This window comes from Temnothorax longispinosus, chromosome 2, assembly GCF_030848805.1.
Source record: "Temnothorax longispinosus isolate EJ_2023e chromosome 2, Tlon_JGU_v1, whole genome shotgun sequence".
Lineage (NCBI taxonomy): Eukaryota > Metazoa > Arthropoda > Insecta > Hymenoptera > Formicidae > Temnothorax > Temnothorax longispinosus.
The window spans coordinates 808,941-827,960 of record NC_092359.1 but is presented as its reverse complement, the minus strand read 5'-3'; the positions used below and the strand labels follow the sequence as shown (position 1 = coordinate 827,960).

The window sequence follows — 19,020 nt, the reverse complement described above, 5'->3', positions numbered from 1 at the left end:
TGCACGCGCGCGCGTGTTATTACCGACGACTGGTAAATCAGGTCATGCACGTACGATATCTCATACGTCTATTTTTTGTTACATTCCGTAACTTGTAAACAAAGTAGGCACGCAACGAATACTGGAATGCTTTTTTTCGAGGAAAAAAGAGACCAATTGATAAATGCAAATGTGTGGTATAGCCAAGTTTATGAAGCCAATAAATTGGCATCGAAGAAATAAGATCCCAAGCACGATGGTGACGCGTTCTTAAATTCGATAAAATCTGCGAATACGGAGATTTGAGAGCACCGACTATTTTCGTCTGGGGAAATTTATTCGCACGCACGCCATCAGAATCGTGCAACGCAACGTCGGAAAAGAGATATGATCGCCAATGGTGTACTGCTCTGTGCTCCAATTATCACGCGCTTCATCGGTGAGCGAACGAAGCCTTATCCGAAGGTCATCTTTGTGCGAGAACGATGAACCTCGGACGCGTTGCCCTCGTCAAAAGCGAGCGGTCGCACGCGCGATTGGTCGTCGGTTTGGAGCCAAATTAAATCGCTTGGATTGTTTGTCGCGAGACGTTCAATCGCAAGGTTCCCCCTAGAAAACATCCGTCGTTTTTCGACGCGCGATATCGACCGAATTACTTAGTACATCTATAGGTGTACACGTAAAAGAGGTTTTTCTCAGAGTTTTTCCCGCACCGTGTGGAGTCTTGCTTATGCTATCGCTGGCATTCCACTAAATGATAATTATATACGTATACAACACGTATTATATATATTACGTACACCCGTCTTTTATACGTTTCATGCGATGCACGTAGACGTGGTATATGAATAAGGGGGGAAAGTGTAAGCTCGGGAATAATCATGCTGCAAATGGGTCATCGTTAATTCACTCCGTATTATACGATTTCCAGTCTTTCTGCATTTCGCGACACTTGGCCAACAACTAGACTGGCTAGAAAGAAAGATCATTTCGACATTCTCACGGATGATTTTTAGAAATGCTACGGAAAGATTAAATTTCCTATTAAATAATTATTATTTTGATATATCGGGGTGAGAAACACATATCGGCTAGAAACTGTTCGCGACTGTCCAATCTTGGAATCTCCAACGAATCGATCGAATATTACGTACATAGGAAATTAATATTTTACGAGAAATTGTCATGGGAATGATATTTGTCACGTGAGATTCTGACATAGACACAGATTCGAAGGACACATATAGAGCCTTGACCGCAATTACAGAGCCTCTAAAAAAGAAACTTGACTTTTAGCTTCTTACAACATTCGACCCGTCCATTTCTCGCTCCTCTCCTTCTAAAAAGGATAATTTGTCATTTGTCATATCTGTATAGCTAATCTTTTATACAGAGTGGAAAACATATTTTAATTGAGTTTTGCGCTCGTTGCCCATCGAAGATATCGAACACGTATCTTTGTATTCACATGCGAGTCCATACATTCTATACAGCCACTCCCTGCCAGCTGGTGCGGCTGGTCACTGGTGCGCTCTTTGTTCGCACGTTCGTTGAGCAAGAACCAAGAACGAAGGAAACAGGGCGCGCGAGCTTGTCAATGCCATCGGGTTGACGTATACAAGCGTGTGCGTCCTCATGCGGCACGGCAACGGCACGTTGCGGCACAGCGCAGCGCAGCGCAGCGCAGCGTTCAGCACGTATATATGTAATCCGGCGACTTTAACGCGGCCGCGATCCCGTCATTCCCGTCCCGGTATTACACCGGCGCGGCGCCGCCGGTCTCCAAAGAGCCGAAAGAAAGGGAAAGTCCGCCGTAGAGCCGTAGACCGGCCGCGAACTTTAGCGCTCTCAGTCCACGGAAAGCGAGCGTGCGCCTGCTCGCGTCGCGCGAACTCATCTCGTGCGTGGTCCGCTTTTTAAGCGACCGAGGAGCAACGGCGTAGTTTTAGCTATCGTGGACCAAAAAATTAACGGAGTGCGCGTGTGCGTGCGTGCGTGCGTGCGTCGTGCGTGCGTGCATGCGTATGCCAACCGTGCCAACTCGCAAGCTTCGGAGTCGTATCCGCGGCGCATGTCCGCTGTCCGCGTCGTGACGCTCGTCCATCTCACAATCAGATGCATCCCTCGGATGCACGCGCCGCGAGAGGATAAAGGACGCGTCGCGATCTTGCCTGATGCGACGCGGTCTGCCGCGAATGCCGCGATGTGGAGCTTGGAACTTGGAAGCTATCGGGATAGCGGAAGGTAGGGTGGAGGGTGGAGGATGCAATGGATGCAATGGATGCAATCGCGCCTTGTTGAGGCATGCCGATCTAGTCGTCGAACGATTTACTGCTCAGAGATCCGTGTTAAATACAATAAATTCCGGAAACAGATGCGAATTGAATAAAATTTAATTTGGCAATGAGCGACTTCACCTAGATTCGTCTCTAAATGCGTCCAGTTTATTACTTGTTTCGTCTTGCTTGCGATTTAAACGCTACCTGTATTGTACTGTTTATCATGCATTATCGCGAGTAAACACAGATCTGTTTGTCTGTCGCTTCGACATCCCTTTCACGAAAATTATGTTGGTCCAATCTCCGTTGAATATACACACATTCTCGCGATAGACTTGGAGTAAAAGGTAATTTGACGTAAGCTTTAGTCGATATAAGAAGAGTGTTACGTCGTATGTCGTATCTGATATAACTTTATGAGTTGATACTCTCACTTATAAACGGGGCTCTTCGCACGAAAATATTTACGATGTGGACGTTTTATCGTTTCTTTTTGTTTTGCTCAATCCAATCGTATAATGAACAGTAGATAAGTAGTAGATAATATAGTGATGTACACAAGTCTCATCTCATCTTTCCTTTTCACTTACGTGCTTATCAAGAAGAAACCTATCATCAGATGGACGACGAGCGTGCTTGCCCAAGCTTTGATAAACGCTCCAGTTTGAGAAGGTAGCGCGATTACGTAATTCGCAATTAACTGAACCGGCGCGGCGCGAAACGCAGACCGCTTATCTTGTTACGCTTGATCATTGACATTACATCGCGCACTTAGATTGCGTTACACGATGACGTCGCATTGAATGCTAGTACATTATATAGCGCTTATGCAATTGTGAAAATTTCACTTTTCTCAATGCAATATGTCTGGCGCATGCGAGCGAACTACGCTTCTCGCGATATTACGTGTACATCGTGGAGATTGCAATAATTTTCCGCATCAAACATTTTCCTATTCTCCTTTTCTCTCCTTCTTTTCCTTTCCTTCTCTCTCTCTCTCTCTCTCTCTCTCTTTTTTTTCAACATGGTTTTATCTTCTTGTCTTCTTCGATTTCGCACTGCTTCAGCTTGCCCAATAATCCCGTCTCGAGGTAAATCTAGTATCTTTGATACAAGGACGCGATCGCGTGGTTTCGACAGAACAAGTAAGAAAAAGAGAGGGAAAGGCCAGCAACTCCGAGAGAAATATCTCTTTTACTCTCAGAAGAATTCGCTTGATATCACGATTAAATTTATCACGAACGTCGTACGTGCAGGTTTTTAAGACGTCATTCCCCACATTGTCAATTCATCTACTTTGGTTTCGTTTCTTTTTTTAATCTGGGCAAATAAAATACAGAAAAATATCAATAGATTCTTACAATTAGTATTTCTTGTTAAAAAAAAAATTAGGACAATTTAGTTTAACTTGCAGAACTATTTTTGATGTTTTCTAGCACCATGCATGCTAGAGTTATGCAATTATTACGATATTGTGTGTGAAATCCTTGCATAATTAGCAATCAGAGTAGTGTACATTGGTAAACGTGATACGTTGACGTAACAACTCGCACATCATTTTCTGCTATGTTTAGTTAGATAACACAGCAACGTTACCAATACGTGCAGCTGTCGCGCGCGTTTTAATTTACCTTACAAATGTACTGGCATAGTTTTAATACAAAACATACGCTGACATATATAGTCTTAATTAACAGCTATTTTATTAATATGAAGACATCTCGACATCATTTGCGTAATTTATGTTAAATGTTTGCACATTCGAATTATCATATACAGATGTTGTAGTGATGAAAGATAACGTTTCAAGGTGCAATGTTTTCTTTGTATTAATTAATTGTCCTTTGCGGCGATATATACATATTATATATATATATTCCAGAGAAAAAAGGACGCGGAGTACTTGAAAAGATTTTCTTTGCTTTCAGCGCATCCCTCGGAATGTACCGACGATGAAAGACCGAGTATGATCGGGGAGTGCTTTACCTTCGTAAAACCGGATAGCTCGGAACACTCACGAGTGCCTCGCTCCCACTCGTGTTTTTATGCTCGTGTGCTCGACCTCTTGACCGGCGGAGGATCATAATGCTAGAGCCGGTTCTGGGAACGTTGTCGATCTGGTGGTTGGTGGTGTACGCCAACATTTTGCTGCTGCTGTCGCCGTTGGTGTTGCTGATGATCGTCTTCCTTCCGAATTTCCCGATCTTGCTGCTGCGGCGAATCTGTTACATACCGATCGAGTCGATCTGACCCAGATAAAATCGTCGATCGATTTTTCGGTCGGCGATTTATTGGATGTCACGTTAGCTGTTAGGTGTGTGTGTGTGTGATGCGCGGATGCGGCCGACGTTACGTTATCTTATTATCGTACCTGGAACAATTTATAACGTAGCGTGTATATAAGTAACGTTGCGTGCCACTCGAGAACAATCAAAATGAATGCTCGAGCAATCGCGAACTTTAGCGATTTAGGCTGAGATTTCAGTTGCTCACGTAGTTTTAAATATTCGTGCATGCGTTCTAGTTACAATTTGTAATGGCAGTGCGTTTAATACTTGCGTTACGATGCTGCGATTGTTGCGAATGTAAACCGAGCTGAAAAGTTTGATTTTGTCGTCGTAGTTATCAGGTGTATTGACATAGGCTTGTACCACGAAAGCGACACGACGCTCGTTCGGCAAACAAAGAATAATGCGAATTGCGAGGCGTCATGATTGCGCCTTGAGAGTCTCGCGTGCCTGCGCTTCCACGCGTAGGTATATATGCTGATGTTCAAGCGCGTTGACTTATCAAGCTATATGCACGATGAATTCCAACGAGACGCTTTTCTTTCTCGAATCCACGTGTCGCGCGCGAGAGCGATACGCACGCACGCGGAATTTCGGATGTTTTTACAGCGATTTATATAAAAATTCTTTCGCAAGTGTACCAGCATCTCGTCGCTCGTTTTTCGCACACTCGTACGTTAGTAACTACAACGGTAAACACGTAACGGGACGCTTTTATCAAACAAGAGAAATCAAAATTGCGGAATTTTATTTTAAACGCACACGCGCACGCATACGTATATATCCTCAAAAGTTTCCCCAAGAGAAACTAAATTTCGTCCAAATGTAATTTGTTAATAATGATCGCGCTTGGATAATTATTGTATAATATTTCGTAATAAATTGGCATTACGCGCTGTGCAAAAGGAGACATTGTTATTGTGCATTTCTAAATAGTATATATACCTTTTTGTCACATGCATTTACGTGTGTGTCGCTCAAGGACAAGTGCTCAAGTGCACGTAGCAGTTATCATAAAGGTCTGTAATTAGAAGGCAAATTGAGGTACCCAAGGTGAACTACTTTGAGAGACGGACAAAATCGATGCATTATTACCGAGTTATTTATGAACTTGTAACTGGTAGCTGGAAAGTCGGATGATTAGTACGTGCCACTTTGTCTTCTGATTGAATATACCTCGCAGATAACAGCTCGGGAAAATAAAACTCAGCATTCATTATTATGTCAGAAATAATCGACTGTATAGATATTAAAATATAGATTTTTTATTTTTTAATCGTCTACTTGATCGTACTAATATTATAGTAATAATAACGCGTACCAGCGATAATATTGGTCAAGGAACCTCGCAAATTTGACACAATAAAAAATATAGATCAATTAAAAAGTTCTGTCTCATCATCTCTTTTCTACATAATCCGGCGTAGCGAAAGGGTCTGGATTAAAGGTATTTATATTAGATATAATCGTGCGTTTCACACAATTATGTAAGAATGGCGTGTCTGCTATCTGAACATTAAATCATCCGAGAGCGTGTAGGTGAATTTCAGAAGCGACTTCCCTGAAGACGTGCGTGTTCTCCGCGGGCAAGCCTTCGCGCGTACGCTGCACTCGATCGCATCGGCGAAAGAGGCGTATCGCAAACGGCTGTCCTTCTACAGTTCTACCGGCTGTGATATAGGCTGGTCCGAAGTTGGACATTATAGTAGCGATCGGAGAGTACTTTCGCCGAGAGTCGCCCGTAGTGGGGGAGGTGGGACTTGAACCCTGGGACCCCATGGGCCATATATACTACGGGCCCATGCAGCGCTCTTGCTACTTGTGGTGTCAGCTTCTCGCGGATTCCCCGCCGTACAGGAAACGCGCAGGAGAGAGAAGCTGATAAGCGCAACGCGAAAAGGTGAGTACCACGAAGCGGGTAATCCGCATCGCCCCGTTAACCGTGACTCCGATAGGACCGAAGACGAGTCGATTCGACAAGGTGAACGTGACCGTGGGGCCTATCGGAGGTAGGAAGTGATATGTGCAAATGACGCCGTGAGGCCGCGAATGCTGATGAGGTGATTCACCGGTGCAATGTCATGCGTCTCCTGCGATTTCGCTTATTCGCTGACAGGCTCGCCGTGTCGTGAAACCGACAGGCTTTAGTCATACCTTTCAACCCTTTCCGCTTCGATAGCTATTTCCTGTTGACTTTACGTGGCGGCTAAAGAGTATTCTCGATATCGTTAGTCCAATATACATACATGCGTATAGTAGAATATAAATCTGCATGGATGTTTCGCAAAATATTTTCCTCGTAATAAAGAGGAAGAAAGGTCAAGGTGTTTCGGTTCCTTATCTTAGTTTTGTCTACACAAATAATCTTTTATATTTTTTACTAAAAATTTTATATTATTGCGATATAACAGGATGTGATGCAAGAAAGATTATGATTAACGCTCGGCATAATATTGTTTCGCTCCACGGCTTTGTAACGCTTCGCCAGCTACATCACTCTGGGAGCTTGAACTTCAAACACGATAGGAATTCAGATGCGATAATTCAATCTCGAGTACACGCCTATGAGCACGGCCGGGGTAACATTCCGTGCACGTGTCTCTTGGATCGTTTGTATGCGGCGTTTTGTGCGCTCACACGCGAGGCACTTGCGCCACCGGTGTCGGTTACTTTTCCAGAAACAATAATAATGGTGTCAACTACTTCCACGGAAACACTCCCATCTTCTCTCGATACTGTCCACCATTTCGCACATTCTAGATCATTTCTAGACCATTATTAGAAAGAACAATACCTACACGCTATAAATTAAGTTATATAAGTTGCATAAAATACATTCATCATGTAAAAATCCTGCGGCTATTTTTTTATACGTGAGTTGAAATTCTTATTGCGGGCTCAGTGCCGATGTTAAAGTAAATTTACTAGGACTAATGAAAACATTTCTTTTTCTAGATGAAGCTGCTAATCTTGTGCGTGTTGACTACTGTCGCGTTTGCCGCGCCGGGTCTCCTCAAGGTACCAAAGGTGTACAACGCCGTGATCACGAGCAATCAGAATCTGTCGCCGTCGCGAGCGTTCCCTGTGATACAACCGATCATCCATCGAACCGCCGTCGGCTACGTGCCGCCGTTCTATTACACGCAGATATCGCCTCATTTTGCCGGGCCGGAAGTGGTCCATTATCCGCTGCTCGCCGCCGATGGTAAGGCGGTCGTAGCCGGGAATGATCAAACGCAGGCCTCTTCTTCAACGTCGCGTCTGGCCGAGTCGACGAGCTTCGGTGTCGCGAAGGAGCGCGAAGACGCGGCCACCGATCACGTAAAGGAGAACGATCCGAAGAACGGCGATACGAGGGATTCGGCGAAGAAGAAGGAGCAGGTGCCGTTGAGCTTCTACCCGAACTATCATTCCCTCTACTACGAACCGTACATCTACACGTACAATGGCTTCAATCCGCATCTCGTGCCCGGCACTTACTACATCGATTACCAGCCTTACGAGTCCCTGGAACCGATTCCGGCTACCACGCCGAGGAACGCCGATTCCGGCCACCTGTTACCGAGCTTCCACGACGAGAAGACAGCCTCCACGAAGAACGATAGAGAAAAAATACCGGATGTCCCGCCGCCACCTCTTCCGACCTCTATACCGAAGAGATCTTGAGCGTTGTGAAAGTATTTCGAAATAATAGTGATAAATAGGTGAAGAGGGAAGCTTTACGAATTTTTTTATGAGCATATTATAAGCACGAATGTAGATATGTCGATAAAATGTATCAAATTTTTTTGTTTTTTCTTCTATTTCTGTAATTTTTATTTTATTTTATTATTTTTTTAAAGAAGATAAAGACCTTCGTTATTACACGTTGAAGAATAAATCAATGCTCGTTGGAGCGTTGGCGCGGCTGTGCAATCAATTGGCATTTAGTACGTTGGTCACGCCATTATATTGAACTTTGACTGCACGTGCTTGAGTATATAATGTCCAATCTACATGACGGTGCAGATGTTCGATAAATGTTGAAGAGTTCTAGCTACATTAATGCTATGTTCTATACTAATATTGAACCAGAAGAACAAGACTCCGATTATTTTTACATAATTTCCGTAGATATCTTTCACGGAAAGAATATTGAATTTTTTGTGATGTATTTTACGTGTATGTTAGCGCTTGTTTTGTACCTCAAGATTACTCGCTTTACGAAACTAAACAAACATATTTATAAAAACATTACTTATATTAATTTTTTATATAAAAAATGTTTTATACGCATGCGTGACGTAATGTTATTCGGCTCATTTATTTTCATACGTTACTTGTACCTCGATTAGTCTACGTTATCGCAAACCTGACCAATCTTTTTAACGCCCCAGACCTTTATTATGTAGGAAAATCCTTCGTTCTCGTAACCCTGTAGCCTGAGTTTCGCGTATTCGTGCCCACGTCCTCCAGAATCTAACGAGACCGTCGCTCTAGTTTCATTATATCGCAACGCCTGTACGCAAGTGATGCAGACGGGACCCTGAATAATTACTTCGAACAGAGCGTCAAGGTTCGAGGGACCCGTTAACCCTAGAAGCAGGTTGTGTTGATATACGATCTTTCCTTCGCATCTTCCCCATCGTAGGTTGCCTTCGGTGTTGTCCTAGAAAATGAAACAAAATCATAGTCCGTAACACGAGGCATAATATATTATTGTGTTCAAGTAACGTAGAAAAAAGTGTTGCAATTGAGACGTTAGAAATTCATACAAAAGTGATATTTTAGTCTTATCAACGCACGTTATCTGCTTCGCAGTTCTGCTCCGTCTCACGGGTGCAATTTTTAGCGTGTTTGGATCGCGTTTTCGGCGCGAAAGTGCCAGATGAGGACAGATTTGTGCATGGAGTGGGTGTGACGAAATCATCCAGCGCATTTCTTTCAATGTTATCGCTACTTCTCGTTTCAGATAAATCCGCATCGGACTTGAAACCGAGGTCGACTTCCGGGGCAACGTTTCGTCGACCGTCTAGATCGGGCGATATCTTGTTGTACCGCGATTCATTACTGTATATCGGATCAATCTTTGTGGACGGATGACGAAAAGTCGTGCTATCCCTCGTCGAGTCTTTACTAGGATATACACGCCCGAGATTGAACAGGGTAGCGTTGCTCGTCGCCGGACGATGCTGCGACACGTCGTTGTGTTCCAATCGTGGAACAATAACGTTCGTCCGATTAGCGTATCGCGCGTTTATCTCACGCTGCCGAGCATAATATCTTTCCATGACAGCTTTCCGCTGCGCGTAATAATCACTGTCGTTTCTTCGTGAAGAATAGTCAGGAGTGAGGTTTCTTATCGTTCTGTCCGCTTCGCTCGAAGATCTCGAAAGATCCCTCCTATATTTGATCCTGTATAGCGGAACTCTCGTGAAATTCCCTTTATTCTCATTCCGCGATACGTTACTCGCGTCGCCGCCGCCGCCACCGCGATCGATCATCGTATGATCGCCTGCATCCGATGAATGCAATTCCGAAAATGCAGAGTCCCTTTTGTATCTGTTCGCGTGTCCTGTATTCTTTCTCAATACGAAATGTTCGTATTTCTCCGGATGTACGACGTAACGCAACGATTCCTCGTCCGAGAGGAAATTGTCTTTCTCAGATATCGCCTCGTTAACATCGAGATTGAATTTATCGTGCGCATTTTTACAATTGCCGTTAGTGCAACCGCCCGATACACCACGCGCGAAACCATCGTCAGTATACTTGTGCATCACTCTTATGATCACCGGTCCAATCCTGGATTGTTGATACGGAGTTCTCGTCGTGGTCCTCTTTCGCGGTTTTCGTAGTTTTACAGATTCCGAAAATGATACGCTCGCGAGAAGAACCAGCACCGCGATCGTCCATAACGTTCCGTGGCGAACAATCATTTTCGCGATGTCGATGTCGAGCGCGCTCCAAGGAAATCGATGCACTGATGGACTCGAAGACTTCTCATCATCTTTGACCCCGTTTTATCTCGGATTCTCGGGGTTAGCGACCTAGACGTTTTTTTTTTTGTAACAACGATCGATTTATCGACGTTACTCAGTCGCTATCCTGTTCTTTGTGAGGATATCAAATCAGTCGGATTCTGTCGATTTAATAAATAGCTCTCCCGATACTATGCGCGATGAAAAATCGATGTCTGTTAATAAATTTACAAATCACTTTAACCAGTTTTCAAATGGCGTTTCAGAAAGGGGAAGATAAATAAAGTGGAACATATCAAAATCTTAATTTTTATTACAAATATCATACCTTATTCTCCACGTACGAAATGTAACGGTGCATTATTCTTCTCTTTTAATAAAAATTTTATCAAAAAGAATCGTTTAACGCATCTTGGATATAATGTAACATAATATAAATATAAAAGTAACACTAAAGAAGCGAACGTTTATCGTACTATAATTAACTTTCCACGTCTGTATGGTATATTGTGCACGTAACGAGGAAAATTATCTCATATTGCTTCCACAGTTATGGAATCGTCATCCTGTTCGCTATGTTCCGGTTTTTTTGTCTCTGCGTCCGGTTCGACTTTCGTATCTAACTTCTCGATACCGTCGTAATCGTCTTCGTCGAAAGATTGTTCTGTCGATGTCGGCGGGAGTACCGGAGGAATTCCTGGATGCGATGGTGTCAGCACGGGATAAACCTGGAACGATATAAATTGTTACATACATTCGTACGACGTACAGCTCGAGAGGTCCTTTTAAAATGACATAATTACCGGATTTAGTGGAATCCGGATATCGTAAATCGGCGTTCCATAGTAGAAGCTATAAACAGGAACGTTCTGGTTGCCGCTAACGTGAAGAGCGTTCGGTATGCCTCCCACATTCGAATAAACCTAAAAAGATGCATAACATTACAGGTGATGTCCATGCGTAGCTGTCGAATATTTTACGATGTCTGCGATACATTGTAAACGTAATAAGGAGAATGCGTATTTTGATACGCGGCGAGATATTGCGGCTGTGCGCCGATTCCGGGCGTGGAATACAGATAGTTGGTGCCGGCTAAAGTCGACCATAATGGTTTTGATACTGCCGTTCCAACCACCACCGCAAAGAAAATCGCGAACGATAAACCCTGCAAAAAGATTTAAGATTGAGAGACATGTCGTTTACATATAGCAATTTGGATTTTATCTTTAAATAGAAGAGCGCAACAAACATCAAATATACAGGTGCTTCTATATTTATAGTTTTCTCAATGATTAATATCAGGATATATCAGGATATGCTCCTGTTTATCGTTTCTCGAAAAACTCGACGAGGAATATGTGCAGCGCAACAACTTTTTAAATAATGTCTGCGGCAATGCCCGTCGTGTGTTGCACGCGAATGATCACCGAGTTGCAAACAAAATGAAATTACTTTCCACGAAAACATCATGACGTCAGCGCGGTACGTATGATAACAATTTTCTATTAATACATCTCGCGCTGTTTCGATCTTTGTATTTTATCTGTAAACGCGAATAAAACAATTTTCACGATAATTTTTCGATTACAATTAATTAAAAAATCTTCGATGAAATAATTATATTTTAAAGCAGGAACACACACACGGCAAACTGACAATCTTAAAAAGTATTGCTTTAGAGAAAATGGGTAGAAACGTGGAATTCTCTATCATTTTAATGTCAAGTTGGCGTCGCTCTAGATGGGCAACATGCAAACGAACAGCGTAACAATGACAGCAGTTCCATGAGCAATGAATCACCGGCCGACTCACCCGCATCGTTTGTCCCCGCAGGTTGCCGATAGTCTCAGATCGTATCCACACTAACTTGAATTTCAGCCCTGCCTGCGATTTATATATTCCCGGCCTGGAGAGTAAAGCCCCACCCCGTTGAATATCATCCGCGGCTTTTTTTTGCTCCTACGAACGTTTACTCGTTGTGTCGTCTCCTCTCCCGATCGCCCGAACAACGCACGTGAAATACGGCGTACTACTATCCTTTCTTCGTCTCTTTTTTTTTTAATGCGGAACTCGTAGCGCGATTCACAGCGAGAGCCGTCGAGAAGCGGCCTCGATATCGGTCTCAGAATCAAGTATCGGCTACAGGGATGATCGAAACCATGGCATTCTCCCAACAGTCGAACTAAATCGTCGACATTTGTCGATATCCTTGATCGTAAACTTATGAACTTGTTATTATCTGGTTCTTTCAACGATTAATATATATATGTGCTGCAATATAAAAGAGATTTAAGGATATTTTCATATGTATCTGTTTCCGCCTTTCGATTCTCGATTTTTTCGAGAAGGAAATATCTCAAGAGATCGCAATCAGGACGTCGACGTACTTGGAGCTGGAGCTGCGATGAGACATTCTTTGCGACAGCTATTCTACGCGCTCGTCCTATCGTAGGAAACCTCTATGCGCGCGATCGGCACGGTAAAAAATGCCAAACTCGTAAACGTAAAGTTTCGCAAGAGAATGGATCGCGCGAGATTGCAACGGTCAATAAAGTCCGCGGCGTATTGATCGCCATGTAATTCTAAACGTCCTTCCCGCATGATTTGCGAAGGACGACGAAGGAGAAGTCGATGTGCGCGCGAATGGAGTACCGGATAGCGTGAGTACTCCGGGTGGGTTTGAACGTTGAAAAGCACGGTCGCGCGTGAACCGGTTACGATCTTGCGCTTAGGTCATGAATAAGAGGCGTGGCCGGACCAGGTGTCCGTCTTGCGGACCAAGTCGAATTTGCATTTCTAATGTCTCGTCGATCTGCGTTCTATGCAGCGTCCTTTTTATTGGCCTCGCGCCATGCTGTCGATCTGACAGTTATTAGCGAACGGAAACGCGACATTCGAGTCGCACGTGGGTGTATTGTCGTCGAACAACGGTCACCTTGATGGCGATTTGGCGGTTGAAATTTAGCGACGTTATAATTCGATGTTTATGCCAATCATTGATCAGATAAATGTATAATATGCTCACTGAATGACGTTAAGATGCAATTTTGTCGATGCATACGGTCGTCTCGATGAGAATTGCTGATAATGTTAGGAGTCCCGGGGAGAACAGGTGAAAATTTAGCAACGGTGCAATCTGATTGTCATGATAAATGGCAGTCGATAAAAAAAATAAATAATGAATACTAAATAAATATGCGATTAATTGAATTGAATGTTTCTTCTTCTTCTTTGATGGTTTCATGTGATGACTTAAATGTGACGCATTCATGAATATTTTTTATCTGTCGCAAAAATTAAGTTTTACGATATTTCGCCCTCGAAAATGTATCTACGATTTTTTTTCTTTGCACTGATGCTAATTTTTTTTGTAAATATTTAAAAATTGTTAACTTCTCAACGATAATAATTCATGTCATTTGTCACAATCAATGTCAGATTATACCGTGACCAAACGTTACGTTTCATATAAAATTGAAAACTTCAATCTTATTTTATCTTTACTTCTCGCGAGTTAAAAAATGTTTTATACCTGAATAATGCAATGCAATGCAATACAATGATGCGTCTAGTTTATTAATGATTTTGTAAGTTTCCTCATCGTCACTGACAATGAGTAAAGTTAATCACATTACGAGCAAGGAATTTGCAAGCAATCGCTTCGCTTCGAGGGACTGTAATTTACATGGTGATTTACATGCAACACTTAACTCTCTTTTTCTTCATATAAGACGAACAATAATCGTAACGATTATACCTCACTCACAGTATGAAGCGGGTTATTAATATCACGACCAGCAGAAGCGTAATTATAGCATGTGAAATTAATTCACGATTAACAAGATCCTCGCGTTTTCGATCGAATTCGCGAAAGCTTGCTTTCGAAGGATAAATTAGATTAGTTTAACGCGAGAGCGTGGACCGGAATTTGAACCGAAGCGCCCTTTAAGCCCTTTCGGCAATCAATAGAGGAAACCTCGTGAGAGGTCGACCGCGCTCGTGGAACTTCGCACGTCCGCTAATCAATCCGTTGGATTTGCATTTGCATTCATCAACAAGTGAGCCTCGTACACCCGAGTCGATCTAATTCGGCCTGGTTCGCCGATTCCGTTCAGCACTCGTATACCAGTCGTCGTTCGACCCCGAGGTCGCATAACGTCAGTGTTGGCCAGGTGATCGTCGATTACGACGTTGTCCTCGTGGGAGAAGAAGCCTTCAAGAACGACTCAGACTGGGCCGCAATCCGCATTCCCCGCTCGACTATAGCTGCTTTTCTCATGCAGCGCCTTTTTCCCTCAGCTCGATTCTTAACTCGATTTTGTTCTCGTGCCGGCTCGTTTAATTGGTAAACTCCACAAATCGTGTCGCATCCGTTCCGTTAACGACGCACTATGTATCGTTTCGTGTGCAGCTTCATCAACGTCTTCATGCCGGCGAACGTGCCGCACGTGAATAAACATGCGCCAACGTGACAGCCGCACGCGAATGTCACACCGTTGACGCCACTTCCTCGTTGATTTTACGTAATTAAAGAAACAATTCAAGTTTTCTTTCCGGCGTGGCGTCCTAATTGCACCGAACAATTGCACGCAATTTTGCAGATAAATTTTTGGTTGCAGACCGATTCTCTGATCTCTTGTTGAATTTATGTTTAAAAATCAAGAAGCTAGGTCTAAGCTAAGAACAACGCTAGGCTAGGCAGATTATATTCGCTATAAATTGTCCTGTGTTTGACAACGAAGATCCGCGGATAGCGGTACTGGGTACTGGGGCTCATTTTTTATGCTAATCTCATTACCGAAATGAGGCGGTCTACTTATAACTGGTTTCTTCATCGCTTGCTCGTTCCAAAAAAGTTTATCAAGTAAAATCTGCCCAAAGCAGTTCGCGCATGTTTTGGAAAATTTCCATCGTTATTTCATCGCCATATATAACATACAACCAGATGAAATTTTGCAACGTGTTCACCTGCTCGCTGTAACTCATTTCAACGTCCTTTCGCATTCTAGCGGAACCGATGACGTTTTGGAAGACTGGTGAAGTCGCGGAAGTATTTTTCGTTTTGGCAAACCGAACGCGATTCCGCGATCTTTGAAGGCGCTCGGTAAATAAACAGCAATTATTTTCCCGAGATATCTCGCGGTAGATCCTCACGCTGCGAGAGATGCGGAGAGAAAGATTTCAAAAGTCCCAGATGTTTCGCTCTGCCAGGTTCTCTATTTCGAAAATCATTTCATTTCGGAAATACCCGCATCCATTTTCCCCTCACGTTCCAAGAATCAGCTTCAACGTGAAAAATGTTAGACAGATACCTATATAAATAAAAAAAAAAAAAAATCTCATCTCGTTGAAAAAAATGCAAGCATGTTCTATCTTTGTTTAATAAATTGCGTCGCTTTGAAATCCACATGAAAGAGGGAAAAAGAGTTGACACTCTCGTAAAAGTCTCGCGTAGCGTCGAGACTTTTTGGCGGTGAATCGCGGCCACGGTCTTGCGGCGCATCGGTCGATGACGCCAAGGTGCTGGAGGACGCGAGGGTGTTATCGCTGGGCTGGGATGAGAGAAAGGGGGCGAAATTTTCGGGAAGCGGCCGGTCGCTAAAAATAGACGCGCGCCCCGCGCGTGTGTCTGTGCGCGCGCGTTATGCATTTAAACATAGTTTTGGCAGGCAGAAACGTCAAACCGCCGCGGAGTGGCGAAGCGCGAGGATCGCTTCGCGAATTTCGCGCAGGGAGAGATTCGCGCTCGCCAAGATCTCGCGTCGAGAGAGAAAAACGATTCACAACGGACGTTCCGTCACTCTGGAAAGGTCGCGAAAAATTTTATTATTCTCGAGAGTCCTATCGCGAAATTCAGCTTCTGATACAGACGAGAATAGAGAGAGGAAGAAATATGAAAGGTGCCCCGGCGAGACGCGACAAGGAAAATCGGCGACCGATGGCGACGATGCAACCGGTCGACGTCCAGCAGGGGCAGCAGGAAGAGTAAAGAGCCTAGAAGACTGAATCGTGTTTCCGTGTGTATGTGTGTACGTGCGTGCTCGCCAATCGCCATCTCCGTTCGCGATTTCCGGTTCACGTCTCGACGATTGTCGCGTACGCGCCCGGTATGCGCTCAGTATGCGCGGTATATTATTTCGATATGCTTCTCTGACGATCGCTATATTTATACGAGGCCGAAGATTTTTTGTTATTTTTCTCTCTGATATATCGACGATAGTCACCGAAATAGACTCGTTTCGCGAAGCTTTAATTGACACTGGCAATGCACGAATTTATTTATTATAATTATAAAGCGTACACAATTACGCTTTCTTAATAGTTCGAGTACCTTAAACGGCTTTGCAACTTAAATTTCGTGCAAATCCGTAATAAATCCGGACGAAAGATAATCTGACCTCGCACGTATACTCGCGTGTGCGCGCTGAATTTATCTCGTTCGACATTTCTTTTTTTTCTCTCTCTTTTTATCGAGACTGCATCGAGCCGATGTGTATGTATCATTGACATCGCGATTCGTTATGCGCTTGAATTAGCTTTTACGTACCTACCTAGCAATTAAACGTACGGCGTTACCGTACATTAATTGTCGTTCCGAAGATGTCGGAGGAGCATGCGACGTTCATTAATTATGCTGCTTAATAAGCCAAAGTCGAGGAAATTCTGCGATTGTTACACCGTATATCCTATGGACTCGTTCGATCATCGTAGCTTCTCTCGTTAGCGCACCGATGCAACGCTTAATGCAATAACTCACGCATTTCTTTAATCCTTCGAGGATGTTCCGAAACTTTCGAACCGCACGCTGCACACGTTGCAGAAGACACGTTACACTCTGTAATCTGCGAGCTATCAATAAATATCTTATCACTAAAAACGTTTATAGTCTTTTTGTTCTTATTTTTGTGTCTGCCTGCTTGAAGAGTTAAAATAGCTTCGTGTCAAATATTCCGCATGCCGTCATCCGCTTTTTGTTGCTTCGCAAATATATTTTACCTAGCTTAGGATTCAAACGTGAGAAAATTAGATTTAAGTTTCGAAGTGGAGCCAAAATCAAAATAATTTCAAGATATGCGCTTCTGATATTGTCAACGTTTCTGATTTTTCTCAAAACGTAGCCAAATAGAACGTGTCATATCTTTTAATATGACATCGTTTCTGGTTAGTGCGCAGTTGGACGCTTAATTACTCGATAATGAGTTCCTTTCTGGCCGTCTTTCCCGGAATCGCGGCTCGCGCGAGGACGATCGCGCGTGGCGGCGCGGCGCTTATTTTAGAGCGTCGTGTTTTACCTGGTCGCGCTAATTAACCTTGGCTCCGACGAGCGTCGATTTTCCGATGGTTGCCTTTAATCCCCGCGACATCGACTAACCACGACCCAGCTGATTGCGGATCGTGATTAACAGTTCTTCCGAATCTGCGCTGGCCGAAAGCCAACGAAGATTCATTAATACACGACGAGGCATTGTCGACGGTCGCGCGATGCACCCCATTGTCCGTCCCCAGGTAGAACAGAAAGTCACAATAAAGTCAAAATAACATTAAAATGGTAATAAAATGACCAAAAATCGTCATTTTGATATCATTTTGACTTTATTGTGATTTGCTGTTCTACCTGGGTCCCGTCGTGACGAAAAGCTATCGCTTTTGCATCTGTCACGGGTATCCTAAAACGAATTAGTGTACTGATAAAGTGATAATAAGAAATATAAAGGGAGGGAAAGAAAGGCGAAAATCGCCAAGTCACTTCTTGCGTACATACCCACGGGAAAATAATCGTCAATCATCGTTTTCAGGTGCCGTAAGGCAATGTGAAACGTTAGCTTGCAGCCTTTGTAATCCTTTATCGTGTCACTTGTCATCGTAGGCAGAAAGGCAGAGCTCTCAGTTCGATTGTATGTATGGTGGAAGGAAAACAAGGTGTGCTCCATTGCAGTGTGCTCGATAGAGGGATGCTCATTGGTTTTATTGCATCAAAAATGTGCAAGAACATATATTTTTTCCTCCCACCATGAACTGTATTTACTGTACGCTTTTGCACCTAGCGGCTAGCGACAGCGTGCGCTATCGTTTTGACGTGTTCACTTGCTGTCAGCCGTAGCTGCATCTGGCTGCATCCTATACCCGAGATCAAGAATGGCTTTTTGCGATTTCCGCGCTATCGATATCGATGCGCATCGAACGGTCCCTCTAGGAGAGTAAATGATATTTCGTTGTTTTTTTTTTTTGCGATGCGTTGTTTAGCGTGATGCCACTGATGTCAGCGGGTAATAAAGGCGCGGAAGAGGTTGTGAACGATGCGCTGTTGGAGAAGCTCCGAAATTACGCGGCTAAACCGCAGGAAGCGGGCGACGCGCTCAGGGCGATCGCGGCCAAGATTCACGCGCGTGTCACCTCATCAGGTACGCAACCTCCACCGGAATCCCCTCGTCTTGCCGCGACAGATTTTGTATTTCAAAAGATATGCCAGACTTGTGCCAATTTAACCTTTTCTCACCGGCATTTACCGGGCGG

General features: G+C 43.7%; 4 protein-coding genes across 14 annotated transcripts in view; 2 read left to right on the top strand and 2 right to left on the bottom strand.

Annotated features, from left to right (window-relative positions):
• Positions 1-1,698: 1,698 nt before the first annotated feature.
• Positions 1,699-8,777, top strand: LOC139808711 (uncharacterized). Of its 6 annotated transcripts, XM_071770979.1 has the most exons (4): positions 2,241-2,605; positions 2,861-2,930; positions 4,187-6,446; positions 7,502-8,777. In XM_071770979.1, exon 4 carries the CDS (start codon positions 7,502-7,504, stop codon positions 8,210-8,212), a length of 711 nt encoding a protein of 236 aa, XP_071627080.1. In that variant the 5' UTR covers positions 2,241-2,605; positions 2,861-2,930; positions 4,187-6,446; the 3' UTR covers positions 8,213-8,777. The 6 variants fall into 6 exon arrangements, with proteins under 6 accessions (XP_071627077.1, XP_071627080.1, XP_071627079.1 ...); XM_071770976.1 differs by lacking the exons at positions 2,241-2,605; positions 2,861-2,930 and adding an exon at positions 1,699-2,223; XM_071770978.1 differs by lacking the exon at positions 2,861-2,930.
• Positions 8,778-8,830: 53 nt separating this feature from the next.
• Positions 8,831-10,550, bottom strand: LOC139808707 (uncharacterized). The gene is given in 3 exon segments (XM_071770967.1): positions 8,831-9,194; positions 9,331-10,470; positions 10,473-10,550. Coding segments are annotated over 3 exon segments (1,521 nt in total). The 5' UTR covers positions 10,536-10,550; the 3' UTR covers positions 8,831-8,876.
• A 251-nt stretch (positions 10,551-10,801) lies between these two features.
• Positions 10,802-12,444, bottom strand: LOC139808712 (uncharacterized). Its single transcript, XM_071770982.1, has 4 exons — positions 12,319-12,444; positions 11,501-11,671; positions 11,310-11,429; positions 10,802-11,234 (listed from the first exon to the last, which is right to left on the bottom strand). Exons 1-4 carry the CDS (start codon positions 12,322-12,324, stop codon positions 11,040-11,042), a joined length of 492 nt encoding a protein of 163 aa, XP_071627083.1. The 5' UTR covers positions 12,325-12,444; the 3' UTR covers positions 10,802-11,039.
• Positions 12,445-16,171: 3,727 nt separating this feature from the next.
• The window catches only part of LOC139808706 (cytosolic carboxypeptidase 1), a 29,494-nt gene continuing 26,645 nt past the window's right edge, over positions 16,172-19,020 (top strand). For 2 of the 6 annotated variants that reach the window (XM_071770961.1, XM_071770960.1), the window contains exons 1-2: positions 16,172-16,491; positions 18,751-18,908. In XM_071770961.1, the coding sequence (XP_071627062.1) occupies positions 16,400-16,491; positions 18,751-18,908 (250 nt within the window). In that variant the 5' untranslated portion in view covers positions 16,172-16,399. Of the gene's footprint in view, positions 16,536-18,750; positions 18,909-19,020 lie in introns of all 6 variants that reach the window. The other 4 variants (XM_071770963.1, XM_071770962.1, XM_071770965.1 and 1 more) reach the window with 4 other exon arrangements.

Bases quoted from the DNA above. Each gene is read 5' to 3' on its own strand.
- LOC139808711 (XM_071770976.1), top strand. From the start codon at position 7,502: ATGAAGCTGCTAATCTTGTGCGTGTTGACTACTGTCGCGTTTGCCGCG.
- LOC139808712 (XM_071770982.1), bottom strand. The intron at 11,430-11,500 runs GTATCGCAGACA...GCATCTTTTTAG, and splicing joins CTCCTTATTACGTTTACAAT to GTTTATTCGAATGTGGGAGG. The intron at 11,235-11,309 runs GTAATTATGTCA...ATATCGTTCCAG, and splicing joins TCCGGATTCCACTAAATCCG to GTTTATCCCGTGCTGACACC.